Source organism: Heliangelus exortis, chromosome 3 (assembly GCF_036169615.1).
Source record: "Heliangelus exortis chromosome 3, bHelExo1.hap1, whole genome shotgun sequence".
Classification (NCBI taxonomy): Eukaryota; Metazoa; Chordata; class Aves; order Apodiformes; family Trochilidae; genus Heliangelus; species Heliangelus exortis.
In genome coordinates, this window is record NC_092424.1 from 7,727,723 (window position 1) to 7,747,030 (window position 19,308).

General features: G+C 42.6%; 1 protein-coding gene across 1 annotated transcript in view; it reads right to left on the reverse strand.

Moving 5' to 3' along the window:
- Positions 1–8,351: 8,351 nt before the first annotated feature.
- Positions 8,352–19,308, reverse strand: part of RGS7 (regulator of G protein signaling 7) — a 219,564-nt gene continuing 208,607 nt past the window's right edge. The window contains exon 16 of the mRNA XM_071739083.1: positions 8,352–8,668. Coding sequence (XP_071595184.1) covers positions 8,507–8,668 — 162 coding nt within the window. The 3' untranslated portion in view covers positions 8,352–8,506. The remainder of the gene's footprint in view (positions 8,669–19,308) is intronic.

The following is a 19,308-nucleotide window of genomic DNA, read 5'->3' on the forward strand; positions in this document are numbered from 1 at the left end:
CCCATAAGCTCAGCTGCTCCCCATTAGAACTTCCACATCAACAGCCTGGCAGTTGCTGATGGTGTCCCAGGCAGGTTTTTTTCTATCCTGGTCCTTTCAAACTGGGACAGCTGTGAAAGAAGTGTAGTGATAATTCACTGTACCCTAAGAGGAAGGTTTTTTTGTGATTTCCCCATGTATTATTAGTATGCAATTAGCTGAGAAGAGGATGGGAGTTAGGATGCCCACACAGACAAGTGCCAAAGATAAGCTAGCAGTGAGAAAGAGGGAAGAGAAACTATCACTGAGTTCTTTCAAGGATGTCAGCACCATCAGATACTCATGATCTGCCTTAGATCCTGCAGGTAGAACCTGTGTGCACAGACACAGCATGGGGGATGCCTCCATGGTTCAGACTCCTGATTTACTCATCTGAACTGGGTGCTGGGAGACAAAGAAGGGAACCAGTCTTTTAAGAATTTGATTTCAGTCCTCCAGTGTACATACTGGAGAGGCCAGATGCTGTGAATCCTTTGTACAGACTTTAGTTACAAATCAGTGCTACATCCCATAATAAAGAGGGTTCTTTCACTCCATCTAGAGCAAGAGAGGATTGATTCGCAGCTTAATAGACTCGTTTAAGGAAAAAAAAAGAAAACAACAAAAAAATAAAACCAAACCAAACCAAACAAAAAAAAAAAAAAAAAAAAACCAACAACAACAACAACAACAAAAAAAAAAAACCAAAAACAAACAAAAAAAAAAACCAAAAAAAAAACCCCTACTCTATAGGAAATGGTAGCATTTCTATCCCAAGACTAATAAAAAGTCCGGGTTTGGCTTTACTCCATCTAGTGGCAAGCAGGCAGAAATTCTCCTCCCTCTTCTCAAGAGCAACAGCTGTGGTTAAGAGCTGGTGTTGGATGTGCTGGGTGTTGTTTGGACCTGTTGGCAGTCAGTGTGGTGTAGAAGTCGCCGATTCATGGGCTTCCTTGTGTTCCCCACTGACGCAGCCCAGGTCCCTTTACGCCACCCATCCCTGGCACCCCTGGAGCAGGAGGAGAAAGGAGCTGAGTTGGATGGAAGAAAAGGGCTGCCAAACGTGTGTAAATGAGGGGTGTTCCATTAGGAAGCTTTGAGAAAAATTCAGTCATAGCTTCTGCTGAAGATTTTGTAGGCAACAGAAATCTAACAGGGAAGAAAGAGTTTCATCCATAGTCAACCATGTCCTAGAGTCCTCAGTCAAAAAATCTTGGAACAAATCTTGTTTTCTTGGTGTGTTATAAGCAGACTGGTTCTCTAAAAGTCTTCCAGGTATTCATGCAGCAGACTTTGCTTTATGTTGCTTTTTCTTTGATGTTTCTTTGCAATCTGGGAGTTTCCAAACAGGAGAGAAATCACAGGAAGGTCAGGCACATCCCTGGCTGTGTTCTGATCTCAGAAGCAAAGGATCCTTCCTGGACATCTCAGTTCTCACACTAATTTTCACTAATAGAAAGCTGGCTTTCCTGTTGGATTTAGGCACATTAAATGGTTGGTGCAAAATTTATTCAGTCCAACACAAATACAACACCTGAATTTGAGGGAAGTTCAAATATCATTGGAGTTCATAAATTTTAATTAAAGTTTTAAAAACTGATTATATATGTGTGTGCAGGCACACCCAGAGACACACACACATACATACAGACACATACATACAGATGCATACATACACACACCATATATGTATTTTGCTATCTGCATATATAGACATAAGGTAGTTGTTTCCTAGAGATCTTAGAAGAGGATCTGGGTCACATTCTGCTGTATTTGTACAATGGACAATTAAAAATCCATCCTTCACAGATTTTGGATGAAGACAGATATAATAAAGCAACTTATATGGCCCCTGCATCAGTCAGGGTAAGGAAAAAGCCCTCCAGATATATTGAGATAATTTCTATAAAGCGTCACTGAATCATGCCTCTGTTTTCATTCAAATCTTATAGTAATTAGTAAGTGATGATCTGGTTCAGAAGAAAGAACATATTGTTTTTCTACACTGTGCTTTGTGTACTGTTTGGGCTAAATTAAGACAAATAACCAGGACAATATTTTGCTTTGATATCAGTAAATGTTGGCATCAAGCAACCATTGCCCCATTGTTTTTAATGGGAAGAATTCAGTCGAAACCTTTTTTTCATCAAGTTAAGGAGGTGATGTCATATGGTAAAGGCTGGATATTCAAAATAAATCACTAACAAGTAATTTTGGCTGAGCAGTATGTGTATCAGATATGCAATTGAACATGTCTGGAAGAAAACACATTATTGTCATAAGACTTAGGAGTCAGAGCCTGATGAGTCTGTGTACCTTGCAAGCAGTTACACAAGTAAGCAGACATTTCCTGCACAACTCAACGTTTTTCAGGGAATGTCCTAGACTTTGTAACAAATAATGTCAGATTGCACACTGAGATCCTGATTCAGCACTTACTGCTGAGTGATTTTCTCTCTTCCTTCAGAGCCCCTCACGACACGCTTCTCAAACGCCTCTTGTAAAACCCATTGCAACATCCCCAGCGAGCCAGGGACGGAGCATTATTCCTCAGCCTGTTCCAGAGCTGCATTGCCAGAGACATGGCAGCAGCTAATAATTACAGGCCTTCTTCCATCCTTACCTTCTTCTGTCATCCTGAGTGTCCCAAAAGATTTAGAGCCCAGGGAGCTGAGCCCCCCTTCTCATCACCCAGAGGCAGCTCTGGTCCCTGTCCTCATTCCCTGCGTTGCAGACGTGTGCCCTGTGTGGGGATCTCTGCAGGCCCACAGCCACCAGCAGCACCAGGGAGATGTTATTTTGTCCTCTTGCTGGGCTTCAGTCTACACATAGCAGGTCGTAGATGTATAGATGTCTGGCTATAGGTGTCCGGCTCCGAGGGAGATATCCTGGAGGATGAGTTAAGCTCCCTGTGGGGAGCATATGGGAGATTTAAGTGCCTCATTGGCAGTGTGTGATTTCCAAAGGTTCTCAGGGTAATTACAAAAGCTCCTGCTAATTCAATCTGCTGTAAATCCTAACAGGTTTTACCAGAGGATGTATCTAAAAGTAAGCTCATTACTCTTTCTCACAAATCATCTATGATTTTTTTTCTCCTAATTTCACTACCTAGCCCTATGAACTGATAGAAAACAGAGTATCAGTGGACAAATTAGTACCTTTTCCTCATGACAACATAGCAGAGAGCCCTCCAGAAGACGAGCTTTGCCACTATAACCTTGGTTTATGTAAGACTCAATTTTTTTCAGCAGGGTTACTGCAGATCTACCCTGCAGAAAATCAGAGCAGATGTGTAGTGTCTGCATGGAAATAGGACCCTTCCTTTCTAATCAACCCTGCAGAGATACCTCAGGCAGAGATTAGACCCCAGGCAGGGCATTTCTCATACTATAAAGTCTGGAGGTCGGTGAATATTTTCACAGTCAAAGTGGGGTTGGGGGAAAATAATAATAAAAAAAAGCTGGCGCTACTCCAGGAAGCTCTGTTTTTCATTTCACCTGAACTGTTTAGAATTTTTACAACTGAAAATTGCTTCTTTCCATCTGCGAAGCATTTGCTTCTTGGAAAAGATGCACAAAGCAAGACATGAAAGACATTTGAAATAAATAAATAAACTAATGCATTCTTTGGAGAATCCATGCTGTTTCCTTACTGCTCCCCATTTTCTTATGAAGACCTCTCCACAGATGGAGGGCAGCCGCTGTCTCCTCAGCAGTAATGAGGGATGGAAAATCATTCTAGTAAGCAAATTGCAGTAGTTCATATGTCTGCAGTCTTCAGTTCTAGTGCTAAAGTCTAGGCCACAACCAAGTTCATAAATGTTATCAGTCCCAAAGAATAGTTGGCCTGATATGATCAGCTGTGCATAGTACTGCCTGGTACAAACATTTTGGACAGGAATGGCATGGATAACCTAAGATATGACATCACATAAGGCTGCAGAACCTACTTCAGGGACAATTCATCTCCTGCTGACACAAAAGTAGCTGAAGGCTATTTGATATGGCTTGGGACAGGTGGAGATGTAACTACACATTTCTCTGGTTTCTCTATAGCCTCCTGGAGTTTAAGAAAACACAATCACAAGAATAAAATTACTGTAATGGTTTATAGTTAGCCTCAGACCTCTTCCCCCAGTTCTACGACTACTGTCAGCATCCCTCTTTGAAAGGCATCATACAAAACTTACCCAGAAAACAGTTCTGAATTGTAACTGTGTCAGGATAGAGGAGTTTTCTGCTGTCCTTCGACCTGAAATGGCTGCAGTAAAGCAGAGAGAAGGATCTGCAAGGAAGGACAGTAGTGTCCTCATACTTACTCAGAAGGAATCAAAGCCACTCCACTGACCTTGGCTGAATGCTGCTGTCTCATGCTGGCTGCAAACCTTACCCTAATTTTTGTCCCTGGGAAGTAGTTACCAGGTGTCCTTCCACATGTTCCTGGCAGTGACAAAGATTGGTTGGTGACAGCTATCAAATTCTGTGTGCCCAGATGCAGAGATCTGTGTGGGCTGAGGGTTTTGCTGGGCTTGGGTTCAGAAGGCAAATACTGCACCGGCAGGCAATAGAAAAAGGTTTTGGGCTGTCCTCTCTTTGAGTGAATAATTATTCAATGGGACTAAAGTGGTTAATTATCTGGAGGGTCTTTTTTACATTGTTGCTTAGCAGCTTGGAAATAGTGGAAAGAGTTATTTCAAAAATTGTTCAGCATTCTTCCTCCAGGTACATTGATTTGCAGCTAAATGGTGGCAGCAGCTTCCACAGGCCACGAAATTGGAGAGCAGATTTCCGTCATGGTGTGTACTGCTGGAGCTACAGCTGGGTTGGATTTGAAGAATGCAGGAGAGGAGCCAGGTCTAGGAAAGACCTGAGGGTTCCACTTGCTGTTTAGGTTGAAAGCTTGGCTGGTTGTGAGGAGTGCACAGATTTGGTACTATAGAAAACAGAAAGCAAGAGACCCAGTCTCCTTTTGAAGTTCATGCACTGCTGTTCAAATAGACTCAAGAGTAAATCTGTTTTTCTAAAATCTTTTCTTCATCTCATGGGAGTTTTGAGTATACAAACTACCAAGCTTTGAGCAAAAAGAAAGCAGAAAAGGCCCATGCATTTGATCCCAGGCCTAAGCAAGAGGGAGTTTGCAAATCTCAGTTCAACCTCTCTGCACTAGGCAGAGCTATCAGGCTCCCCTTAATGTGTTACACAAAAGGGCTGCAGCACACAAAGCCTGGAACACATCAGTTTACAGATCCCAAGAGGGTCCTGTGGAGTCTATTACTTTGATGAAGTGGTATTTAAAATTGCATTACCCAGCAGTTGTTTAACCCTCCAGATGTTGCCCCTGTCGAGTGTTTAATACGACGTGAAGCACTGGTAGGCTAGGCCATAACCTCATGTCATCTTTTCAGCAGGTCACATCAGGTCTTACTGTCTTCTACTAAATCAATACAGGATGACCTGACATAGCAAATTTCCTCCTCTGCTCTGCTTCTTTCCAGTGCTGAGTAGAAAAAAAAAGAAAGGAAAAAGAAGAGAAAAAAAAAAACCAAACCAAACCACAACTAACACAAAACAAACAAACAAAACAATCCAAAAGAATAGGAGAATGGAAGAAGATGTACAAAGACATCTAAGAAACTTGCTCAGCCAGGTTCTGGTTTTATCCCAGTTTGAGGGAACAGCCCCATCAAACAGCCTGGTGCTGCCACCTGGTGTTTCTCCTGCTTTTGACGTTGCTCACCTTTTTGAAAGCAGAAGCAGCAAGAAGCAACTAAAGGGAAATTACCATCATGAATAAATAAACACCAATTCTAAAAAGAAATATGCAAAGAGCCCAAAACAAAACAAAACCTCCCACTTAAACTATAATTTGCGGCAGCACTTTTGAATCTTATTGCAACATTGCTGATCACAGTGCCTCTGCTCACCTAAAATATGTCTGTGAGTTCAGTTAATTCTCTTTCCTTAACATTAACTAAGTCAGCTTTTAGAAACATTTACTCAGAAATCTCACATGACTTAAAGGTCAAGGACCTGATGCTCCACGATGTTTTCCATGGTTTAGATATTTGGGCCACAGGTATTTGTTTTGCAGAGCTGGCTGGCTTCCAAAGTCAATGCAAACCAATGGACAGCCCTGCTTTGATCTGCATGGGCATTTGCTTGGCTGCTCTGCAAAGAGGAACCTTTCTGTCTGAAAGCTGGAAGCTCCCTAAATTCTCTCTGGGGCTGCACACTGGGGTGTCAGCAGCTGATAAGGAGGTGAACCAAATCCCTGTGTTAGCCAGAAGGAGTTCAGCTGGTGCATCACTGGCCTCATCACTCACCACATGCTCCCTGGCACCCAGCTGGGCCAGGGCTCTGCCAGCAGCCCCACCAGTACCTGGTCCTGTCAGGTGTTTTGGTTTGGAGGGAGAGATGGAAATCAGGAGTAAACTTTGGTTTTGTTTCATTTTAGCACAAACAAACTTTTAGAAACTAAGGGCACTGACATCTGAGATGTTGAAAAACAAGAACTTTTACCACTATTACACAAAATAATTTTTTTCCCCTCTCTTTTTATTTTTGTGTGAAAACCTTTTTGCTCTTCGCAGACAAATCTTGACCAAAGATTTCAACACAGCCGAGGTTTCAGCCCTTGTTGGCCAGTGTAATCACAAGTGTGATGGCTGTTTCTATTATTACATCTATGGAGTAACTGGTGCTTGCAGGGAATAACAGTTTACTGGCATCTCTTTTAGTGGAGTTTTTGAGATTCAAGTATCAAGGAAGCAGGCGTGTCTTGAGCTCAGGATGCCAGCACAAATAGTCTCTTGACACATGACTGCAGCCACAGAACTCAATGCCAGAATCACTCTACCAAATTTGAAAGCATTGACTACTTCTTCTGACTGCTTGAAAACCCTAGGCAGGAATGTAAAGCAGATACTGCAGCACATGACAGCTCAGGAATGAATGTCTGTCACACCAACCTCCTCAGAAATGTATTTTCCATCATCTGGCTTCGCTTTCTGTTATTATAATAAAGTTCTTTGGAGTTAAATCTTTGGTTTGCAACCACTTGCAGCATCCCCTTGCCTAATACTAACAGGAGCAGTAAGGCAGCATTTAGTGTCACTAGAGGCTTTTTACTTTTATCAATAAAATTAGAGCCTGGGGTCTCAACCAGAGCTGTGCTGTAATTTCTAGCTCTAAGGAGTGATCCTTTTTACCTTTAAGGGTCCATCTCCTTTTCCATTTACCTCTTCCAAAATTGCAAGGCTTTAGGAGGCTCTGGCAGAGGGTCAGGATGGGCTCACAGCCTGGGTACAGCCTGAGAAACATCTCACAGCCTGAGAAACATCTTCAATACATTTGAGTTTCAACTGGTACATGAGTGCATGGAGAAGAAATATTTTCCACTCATCTTCCCAGGACTCCTAGTCCTGAAGCCAGCTGTGCTGCCAAAAGGATGGCAAATGTTAGCCTAGGGCTGGAACCTGTGTCCAGGTCTGTTGGGACCATTTGGGAAATAAAGAACACCTCTATTGTTATAGTGTAGATATAATTCATGTTATTTGCTTGGTAGAATTCATGTGTCCTTGATCAGTACTTTGTGGGGAGGAGAGAGACCACGCATAGGGAGCAGTTGTAGGTTATATGGCAACTGGAGACCAAATAGCATTCATGTTTCCAGGTCAGGCATATGCATACAGCCAAAACCACCAGAAAGAGGTGATCTAATCTTTTAGAATCAGGAGCACCTCTGTCCCCATGTCTTCCTGGGGACTGAGTATTTATAGAGACATATTTTGCTGGGCCATGTTGCACAGTTCAGTTTTCCTTCTGGTATCAAGATCCCATTTAAATAGGGTGTGTGTGCCTGTGTGTGTATATCAGTTAAATAGAGTTCAACCATTACTTTATCAAACTTCAATAAATTTGACAATTCCCATTCTAAGACGCAGGTCTTAGACGCAGAATTTTTGGTATCGTTCTTGTCAAAGTATCATTTTTTGAACATAAAAGCTTCAACAGATTTAAACTGTTATTGCCACTGCCCTGCATCCAATAGAAGAAATATATATTTTACTGGAGAGGAAAATGACTTGTTTCATGCTTCTCACATATTATCTTTATTAAACACTTGGACAGATATGCATTCATTTATTATGTAAATAATCTATGGCTTCTCAGTTTGTGAATGCTGGTTGAAAGTTCACAAGAGGAGGCTTTTCTGTGAACTTTCTGTATTCCTAAGTTATTAATAACTGCAACAAATCCTGAGACTATTGCCTGCTTTACAACATTTTGCACTGCACCCCAATGGTGAAACAGGGAAGCTGCGAGCTCTACATCTGAATATTTCAAAAAAACTCTGAACAGCTTGATTGAAGCTGCATTTTCTTCTTAAATAATGCAAGTTACTCTGAAGAGAACGTATAATCACAATTATCTGGTGGCTAACATACAAAGCTCCATTGCCACTAGTAGAAGTTGCATTTGAGAAAAACTTATTGCAGCATTTTGTAGTCACTAGGAAAAAAGCATTCTTTGTGCATGCTGTAGTTCAGAGCTGTGAGGTCTTTGTGAATGGTTACTCTCAAAGCGCTACAGAAGTTCCCCGGTTCCAGGTGGCTCCTGGCTCCTCGGAAAAATGAGTGTGGGTTTCCAGCCTGGGAGGAGAGAAATAAGTGAAAAAGGAGCATCCTTGGGCTAGGCAGGAGAGGTCTGCCTAGTGCAGCTCTGCAGCCAGGAGCAGTCAGGGCTAAGCTGGTTTGGAAAGAGGAAGAAAGGTGAGTGCTGACTCCAGTAAACACGACGAGCGTCTGAATTCTCAATCACAATAAAAGCTCCTCCACCCCTTTTTGTCAGAGCAAAAGGATTTTCAGATTAGAAAACCAGGAGTCACCGTGTGGTCATCTAACCACATAATTTAGGACACAGAACATCCTTGAATTTGATCCAGTTTAAACTTGAGCACAACTTTTAGATTAAAAAACCCAACAACATCTATTCTCGATTTAAAAATTACTGATGTTAGAAAAGCCACAATTACCTCTTGTGACCCATGCTGTAGCTAAGTGTTCCACTAGTGAAATGTGTAGCCTTTTCCTCCTGCCCACTTGTCCAGCTCTAGCCACCAGATCTTTTTATATTTTTATTTACTATATCAGAAGAGCCTTAGTGATAAATTGAGTACTTACCATCGGTAACCAGTATTACTTTAACCTTTTCTTGATATGTTTAAAAGATTGCATGCCTAAAACTTCTACCAGAAGGTACCAGTCTTCTGGATCCTCTCAGTGAGTCGCCCACACCCTTTCCAGTTTCCAGACAGTTTTTAGGAGGGTCTGAAGCAAGCACCATGCTTCAGTGCCCAACACGCATACAGAGGAAAGGAAAGGAAAGAAGGCCTCCCTGTTAAAATTGGATATCTTCAGGGGTCACATCAGTTTTGGACCAGCTTTATTCATGTACTTCAGGTCCAGCTGATGCTCTCAACACAACCCAGCATGTCCTGTTTAAGCTCACTGCACCCTGGAGGAGGGTTTGTCCCACCAGCAAGCACAGCCCATGCACTGTCTCTCTCTGCAGCTGACTTCACTTTGACCCACCAGTTAAGTGACAATTGCTCAGTCACCTGCCATAGACTGACAGAGCACTTCTTTTCCTTCTAGAGTTTCTTTAAGCCTCATTATATGTGATAACCCTCATCTCTGTAATGCCCGCTGACGTTTTTAAGTGACAATTTTATTCATCTCCCAGCCCTTAATACTAGCCCAGTAAAAGAAGTGCCTCATTTTTGCAGGAAACTGTCAGATATAAAGTGCTCACTGCTGAAATGTTCAGCTGCAGAAATGTTAGCTTGCAGCATGGTAATTCTGTGTAGCTTTGTTTCCCTGAAGTCACAAATTATTCTTCACTTCATGTCCAAGATATTCTACAGAGCTACTGTCCTGTATCCTCACCTCAGAGAGGTCTCTATCAAGTGAGGTAAGGGAGGCTTGTGAGCAGAAATAATTTTTTCTGGTTTTGTTATGCTTTTCAGGTGAGAGGACCAAAGTTTTTTATTAATTAATCAGTTCCATGTACTAATTGAAATAATATATTGTGCACATACTAATTAAAAATAACATTATACATAGGTAAAATGAAAGACACTACAAAGATAAAGGTTCACAAGAATTTAGTGACAGATCATGAAGAAGACCATGGAAAAAATAGACACAACTCTCTCATGCCTTGTTTTATTCATAAAGGTAAATTGGCTCTCCTTCTGAAACTGGTTCATAATCAATCTCAACTCCAAGTCAGCACCACTTCTTTGCCCTCTTTCAGACATTGAGCATCTTTTGATTTGTTTCATAAACATCTATTAAATAATTCCCATCAAAATGACAAAAAGACACGTACATCACTTAGGAAGCAAACCCCATGGCTCCTCTTCCACGTGGACTTCTGCAAAAATAACCAGCTACAAATAAGCAGGGATGCATATTTTCCATGATTCATGCTGCAGCACCCGCCATAGACCATGGGACTCCTGCACAGAGTCGCAGCTTTCACAGAAAAAATGTTACCAGGCAGCCTGATGGGGAGGGAAACCTTCCCAAACAGGAACTGAACATGAATCAAATTGGGATGACTCAGATTGTTTTTGTGATTCTGCAGAGAGACAATCTGAGATAATAGACGGGTTGTGAGAACTATTGCTATAACTTCCTACAATAAAAATTGAAAATACAATGACTTATATTCATATTACTGTTGCAAGCTGGGGACTTGTTTTTACTACGTATATCAAGAACACTGTAATGCTTATATTTCTAGGTCCTCTGTTTGAATAATTACACAGAAATATGTTTCCAGAAGACTTTTGTCTGCTTCATAGGCAATATGCAAACTTTCATCCAAGCAAATATAGGAACAGCTCTTTTGTTGGCTTGGTGAAGAAAGCAGGACCAAGTCACAGAGGTAGACACCCAGCCCTAGGACACTGAGGAATTTACAATACAATTGCTACACATTGAAGTTTGAAGCTTAGGGCAGAACATTTCACTTCCAGATGGTGAGAAAAAAAAAAAAAAAAACTGGGAAAAATAAGAGTGGCCTTTGCTTACATATATAAATTAGATTTTTGCTGGGTTTGATGCAGAAAATAAAGTAATCAAGGCTATTTCTGTTTCACAAAATAGAATTACCGACCATGTGTTGTAGCTAGTGTAGTGTAGGCAACATGCTAAGGGACATCTCTGATGTTTGTGTATTGTACAGGCAGGTTAAGTAAATAGTTTTAATATAACCAACCAGATTCCATGACTCAAGGTGAGAAAAATTCTTTTTTACTGCCGTACTCCATCCTTTGCCAGAAAGCTGTTCTAAATCAAAACTATATTTATCCATTATTTACCAGTTTAGTCAACTGAGGACAAATTGTTCTGAAAATATTTGTTTAAATCATCCAGCCAGGCAGGAAGAATAAGAAGAGGAAAGAAAAAATACAACAGAAAAGCATCTAAAATTCCAGGGAAAACCTTTCTGTTTACTTTATCGGGATTTGGCCAAGATCTGCAGTCAATGGATGAGGACGATGGCTACTAAAATAAGAAGAAGAGTAGAGGCTCTAGAGAAAGAAGAAGCAGAGACAGGATAGTGATGAAAACTTACCAAGTTCCCCAAAAAAGGGCAAAACGGAGGTTCAGCTGAAAACAAGCAGTGGAAGGGAATGAAAACTGAGAAAGTAAAAGATATGTGACTGCTGATTTTAATGGCTTGAGGTGTCAGGCACTGGCCTTGTCTACAGATTTTCTTGAATGGGTGGTAGAGCCACAGGCTGGAGATTCAGTACGGCCAGAATATTGAAATAGATGGAAAATTCCGAGAGAATATTCATGTCTGGAGGTTTGGGAAGATCACATCTGGGTAGTACTAAAGGGAAAGATTTAGCTTTCCTTTTAAATTAAGTTCAGTTTGGAAACGATGAGGAAGCGTTTGTTACAAAATTATTTTTGGGGTCCTCCCTCTGCAAGCGTAGTTTAATCTGTGATTTTTACCCTGACAAAATGATTTAGCGCAATGAGAGCAGCAGGTATGTGTCAGTAATGACCGTGAAAGGACAAACACCACAGAGCAAACCTCATAAGATTCAGGAAGGACAAAGTCTAAGTTTAACCGCAAAAAAAGCCAAACACGTTAATGTGTCTGAAATGAAATGACTAGCAAATCCTCCAAAAATCAGTCCTTGCAGGGAGAGTAAATGTGGAAGGCATGTTGTCTTCTTAATCCGTAACAGACTAACAGATCTTTTGAAGAGCAAAATGAAATTCTCTCTAAACTATGAAGCCTTGATGAGAGACTAGGCATGGATTTACCAGCCAGGAAAAAGGTCCTCTCACCGCCTTCCTCTTGTCCCATCCAGACTTCCCCGCACCACTCCCTTGTATGTTTTTTAACTAAAAACATCCAAATATGTTGCAGACACACCCCCACAGATGGGTGGATGACCAATAGATGGGTAGACTGTAGTTAGAGGCCGCTTGGGGGTTTTCTCCCACAGTTTGCTGGTTTGTGATGCAGTAGCTTTATTTTCCTTTATTTCCCTAGCAGAAGAACACGGGCCTCCAAACCTTTGCAAGGTTTACAGCATAAGATGACCTTGTCATCTCAGTCCTGAAGACATGAATCAGGACAGAGATGATCCATCACAGTAAATACCTGGTGTGTGGTCCAGATCTAATTTTCATGGCCACAGCTTCCTTGCAACACAGTCAGATCCCAATGACCTTGTGAGCTGCAGCATCCTCCTCACATTTGGGTGCTTGCCTGTGCTGGGCTGGGCTTCCTCCAAGGCCTCCACACTGCTACCAATGCCCTTCTCAATCTCAGGCCCTCCCATGCACAAAGCCACCATAGTCCAATTTTCCAGGTGAGCAGTGTGTTGGTCTTTCCCTCTCAATGTATGTACAAAGGGATTCCTTGACCAAAAACAAGAAACAATCTTGCCAGAAGTTCTCCAGGTTCTTGGGGAATGCAAGATGGAGCATCAGAATAACTGAAGTTAGCTTTGATGGTGGTCAAACTGCCCCCCAAAAGTTGTTTCTTTTCCTAATAAGGCACTCAACTTGCCATTATGTTATCCCTTTATCTTCCAAGTGGTAAAGACCCATGAAGAATTACACAAAAAGTCATGTAAAGCCTTACTACCAAGAGCAAAGAGCAGTCAGTAGAAATCTCCTGGATTCAAGAGCAGCAGCCTGCAGGAGTCACAGAAACATTCAACACCTCAGAAGTTCCTTTGATGCAATCAAATCTTTTCTCCACCAGCAGCCAAGCCCAGTTTTGAGCTAGCAATGATTCCACATGAATTAGGAGCAGTAATAGAAATATTAGTGATAGCAGTAGCAGTAAGAGAAGCAGAGGCATTCCCATGCTCTGAGAACTGTCCTCCTCTCTCTGCTGAGGGGACCTCAGCCACCACCAGCTCAGGGAGAAGGCAGACCCAGGTGTGCTGGTGGCACAGATGGCAACAGGGCACACTTGACTTTCTTAGTCCCAGCTGCATCCCATGAGCTGGAGCCCAGCAAGCAGCCCAGCTCAGAGCTGTGCTGCACCATCACAGCCCTCCTCAATCCCCTGGGAAGGCAGGGTAGCTCCAAGCTGAGGGAAAACCACAACAAGACCCTGTGTTTTTGGTTTCTACTGCCTGCCCAGCCACATCATCAGACTTTCTCATTTTTAGCAAATGATGTAGACATCAGTGAATTCCCCAGTTATTAAAAGCTTGCCCTTCAGCCTGCTACACCACCTCTGAACGTGACCCCCCACCTAGACTGCAGCCCTTTAAGTTATCCTTCATTTGTTTGTTGGGCTGCTCCCTTAGATCTGCAGATCGCTTTGATTATTGGAACATCTGGAAGTTGTCACATGCTTTTTTTAACCGTGACCATCTGAAATATTACTCAGCAGGACTTGGGGGGAGACACAGCAAGGAAAGAAAAACATCCTACTCATAAGAACATGTGGCATGAATTATCAAATGACACCATCCTGAAAGTGCTATATATCTAAGCAAAGACAAACTTTCTCTCCATCCTCTAAAGCAGGCTTGATTGCTTTCCATAACACCCATTCTATATACATATATATACATAAATTACATATAAATAACTATTATATTTTTCATTAAACATGTTATGGAAGTTGGCTGTCTATTATTAATTGAGAAAAAGCTTTGCTTTCATCTCCTGAGTTTCAAAGATGAAGAGTATCACTTAAATAAATGATTCCCCATAGAAGAGCCTCCTCAAAATGGTTCAGCAACTGAGGTCCTTAGTCCATAGCCCTGGTTTGCCTGTTGTCCTCACAGATTGAGAGGTGGTTCTTTGGTGAAGTGGGAAAAAGATACCCAAAAAAGATTGCATAGAAAAAGTTGAAACACACAGAGTTTCTCAGCAATCCCATTGCACAGATTAGGGGCTCTGGAGAAGAGGGAAAGTGGAGCATGAAATCAATTAAAATCTATTTGCATTCAATATTTCAGCACACAAAAATGTAACTTGACTACATAGGTGGAAGCCCATGTAACTCAGGCACAGATTTCAAGCCTGGTTTCTCATTCTCACCAAGATACAGATCATAACTGATGTGTGGAGAGCCACAAAGGCTGCACCACTGCTCTCCAGCAGTGGCTGACCAGTGATATTTTAGCCCTTACCAGGAGGCTCCCCCTAAAACCAGAACAAGATGGGAGTGGTTTCCTTCTGGTCAGCCTGTTTGCTAAGAGACCACAGGACCAAAATCCCAATGTCCTGGATGCAGTCAGGGGAACAACTAAGAGCAGTGCTCCCATGCACAACCTCACAGCCCCCCTTCCCCACAGGCAGCCTATTGGAAGGGGCTCTCTGCTGGATTTCCCTCCAGGGACATGTCCAGGCTGCCTCAGGCACTCACAGCCCAGATCTGTGCATCATACCTCATACTCTGCATGTCTCCAGAGTCAAACCAGTCCTTGGCATGCTGGCTTTGCCTCACAATTAGACTTCTTTCTTCTTTGCTTGGAGGTACTTTTATATTCAGTGGCACAACATTGTATTTTTCATTACTGAAATCAATGTACATACCTATAGAAGTCAACTCAAGCTAAACCAAAAGTATCTGGATTACAATTGCAACAGCCTAGGAGGAATTCCTTGAGGGGTGGTGACACTGAAGCCCAGAGGAGTTGTGGAAGCCCCCTCCCTGCAAATGCTCAGAGCCAGGCTGGATGGGGCTTTGAGCAACCTGGTCTGGTGGGAGGTGTCCCTGCCCATGCAGGGGGGTTGGAACAAGATGAGTTTTAAGGTCCCTTCCAACCCAAACCATTTGATGATTCTATGATTTGTGTCTGTCTGAACAGAGATGCTTTCCTCAGGTGCATCCCAACAAAAATATTCCACGTTCTTTTTATAGGCATAGAAAGAAGGCTGTTTGTTGGGGTTCTTTTAAATACAGGCTCCCGCTAGTTGTGCTCTGCCTCTGTTTCAGCTGCTGACCATCCAATCAGTAAATTAGGCACTGGTCTCATCAACTTTTAATGAGGTGCTGGAGTTTGAAATCAACTGCAGCCGGGGGACAGCTGATTCCTTACTTATCAAGTACCCTGCATAGCCATCTCCTGCCACCCTCTTTGCTCCATCCCGCGTTTTCTCTTCGGGAAGCCGGGCTTTGGCCAGACAGATCCAAGGGGAGAAAGAAAGGCAGGGACCGCCTGGCTGAGCCGGGGCAGGGGTCGGATTGAGGCTGGGGCAGCGCAAACCCCGCGGCAGCACCGAGGGGAACCTGGACCCGTCCCCCTCCTTTCGGGACGCTCCTGCCCTCCCTCGGCAGAACCAGCAGCGCGGGCGCGGTTCCTACGCTCACCCACCAGGTGGCACCACGGACCCGGCTCCGGCACCGGCTCCGGCACCGGCACCGCCCCCGACCCGGGCAGCCAGTTTGAAGCGGGGTTCTGTCCTGCACGCCCCTGGAAATTTTTTTGGCTGCCTAATGTTGGAAGCAAAACTTGCAGTTGCTGTCCAGCGAGTCCGAACATCGCCATAGCTGAGGGGTTTGGAGGAGGAAAATAAAATCGCATTTATAGGTTTCCTACGAAGTGAGGGTCTGAGCACATAAATCAACAAAAAAGACCCGGGGAGGTTGGGGGACAACTGAACTGAACTAAAAGATGCAGCGTGTTACCATTTAAGAACTATTGGGGCGGGGAATATGGGAGGAAGAAAATACGAAGAAAAAGAAAGGGAAAGAAATTTTAAAAAGATAATTTTGAAACACCAAAGTACTTTGCTTCTCTATAGTAAATAAAACTGTTTTCACTTACTGTTCTTAATTTGTTCCTGGGTTTTTTTGTTATCTTTAGATTTCTCAAATACTGGGCTATACCAAATACCAAAAAGTGTCTCATACAATAATTTTGGTATTAGTTCCTAGTTTCATATTCATTCACAGTTTCCATATTCATTATTACACAAATCAAAGCAAGTCCTACCGATACAGACCCCACATTTTTCCTTTGCAGAGTTAAAATTTTGTCAGTACTGCACCAGATCAGCGCTGGCCACACCAGTGCTACTGTTTCAATAAATAACAATAAATCCCATACCAAAATAGAGAAAGTGACAGTATCTGGGAGAGTGAGCTGTTAAAAGAAGCTGTTTTTGTCTGGTGGTTCCTGCTGCAGGGAGCTCTGCTCTGACGGAACAAGAGGCAGCTGCCACTCCTGCTGCCTTCACAGGACCATCAGACCTCAGTAACAAGGAGAAATGAGCTCCATCCTGGTGCAGGAGCTTTCAGGAACTGGAAAAGATGTGGCTTCTACAGCAGGCAGCATTACACTTGTTTGTCACACTGGGTATGTACAAGGCTTGTTCTTTTTTTTTTTTTTACACATGCAATGGAAGCAGCACGTTCAGAATGTTCATTTGAAGGGAAAATAAAAGCATCTGTCTCTGAGTGGTTTGAAGATTGTGTAGATCAAAACCCATGTGTCTTCTCGAGGCTCAGTTTTTATTTCTCAGTGCTGAGCCCCAGGCCAAGCAGAGCCACCAAGCACACAGGTGTCCCCTGGCCTCTCTCTCCTCTTCTTTTCACTCCTGATGCTTCGCTGGTCACAGCACTGAGCACACAGGGCAGGAGGTCAGCAGCTCTCCATGAGTGCTCTCAGGACACAGAAAATAAGTGATAGCTGGTGGTGAGACTTGGTGTCACTGTGCCAGCTCCTATTTTAATGTTCTTTTTATCCCTCCTTTGTCTCTCTTCTATTCCTCAAGGTCTTCTAGAATCCAAACACTTTGCTTTTTTCTTTCTCATTAAAAGATAAAAGGCGATCAAAGGCACTGCCCCTAATCTGTGCCACTGGTGGAAAGAAGTCACTTTCAAAAGCCTTCTAGAGACAAAGGTGCACTCCCAGCATATGGTGTGGTCTGGCATAGGAGTGGCAGGAGGACTCCAAACCATCTTTCAAAAAAACACAGTCCCCCTTAGTATACCAAACAAGGTCCCACAATGGACATCCATCTAACAAGGAAAGGGTACCTGTGCTTTCAAGTCAGCCTTCGGGTTCCACATCTCTGATTTCAGTGAGAATACACAGGAAGAAATAGTGAGAGACATCAACAGAGGCACTGAAAGGTCAGGAGATGGGAATCCTTGAGCACAGTACAGTGGGGTTTATGTGGAGAGTAGAGGTCTGTTTGTTGTCTGCTGGTACAGTCAGCTCTGACCAATGTCTTAAGTAGTATCTAAAATTCAGATCTTCTATACTTGTTTTGTTCCTGCTATTTTTTTCCCAATAAACCTCTGAATGTGGATAATACACAAGGATATAGGTAAAGTAAATGTTATGGGTGTGTAGGACAGGAACTGCACTGGGACGAAGGCCTTCGGAGAAAAATGGAAGTCTGATAATTTGTTCTCATTGTAGATATTAAACAAACATGTAACTGAAAATCCTCCCTGCACAGAAACGCACTGCTGGGAGAGCTGCAGTTCTGCTTCATGCCTGGGGTTTGCAACAGCAACAGCAAAAGGTAGTGGAAAGGACTGAGAAGGAAAGCAAAATGAGAGAGATGTGGCAAGGCCTTGGTAGTCAGGAGCTCAGAGGGTTGCTGAAGTAATTCAGGTGTGGTGGATAAAGGAATGGAACAACCCAAACTGACTTAGGAATTACAAATATGTTAAATAACAGTTCCACAGAACTGACTTTCTGGAAACCAATTCTCTCATTAACTGAGCATTATCTATTTAATTGCCTGCCCTGTATATTCTGCAGTTTACTTCCCTGCTAGTGTCTTGATTCATAACACCAGAATATTTTAAATATAATTTAGCCCTTGATGACATTGTGGATTTATGCTCCATCCCTCAAAAGGCTTTGTGTCGTTATGTCTGAATCCCCAGTGACATCTCAAAGAAGAAGGGAATTTAGGGCAGCTGTGGCTGAAGAAGGAGTGGAGAGCTGATAGGAGGAGGGTGGGGAAGGGGACCCCTGAATAGGACAGTCCCCTGAAAACAGGTCACAGTCTGGGACATGTTTGCCATCAGCCCCAGTGCCAGCAGCAGCCTTTCCCTTAATGCTTTCTCATTTTTTTCCCCCTTGAAATGTCTTAAAATTCCAAGAAAGAGGAGGTAAGTGTAAAGACCATTAGTGGGCACTGTAGGAACATGTGGGAAGGATCAATGGAGTGATGATCAGAGGGACAAAAAAAGAAGTAATCATAAGAGATGGAGACTCCTAAAAAAGATGTTACTGAGGCGAGGGGAGAAGAAAGAGTGTCTGAAAGAAAAGACAAGCAGTATAAAGAACAGTGCATCAGAAGGGATAAACTCAAAAAAAAAAAAAAAAAAAAAAAAAGGTCATATCAGGCTATACATTCCTCTCAGCAAAAAAGACAGGAAAGTTAGTTGCATTAAATATGCCATTATCCCACATCTTTCAAAAAGGAAAGGAGGAAAGGAGTAAAGAGGTAGGCAGAAAGGTTATATGAATAATGAACTGTTTCATTTATGTAATACACTGGAGGAAGCAGCCACAAGTTTAAGAGGCAGGATGGTAAATAATATCTCCTTTGGAAGCTGACATCTTTGATGAATCTAATAGATTTCAAAATCAAAGCAAACAAACCAAAAATCAAACCAAAACAAACAAAGAAACAAAAGAGAAAAGGATGCTGAGTGCAGCAGGTTATATTTTGGGAGTGAAAAAAAAAAATACAATAAAAATTGTGTGAATGCCACTAACAAGGTAACATTTACAGTCGTGTATTAATATTGTTTGACA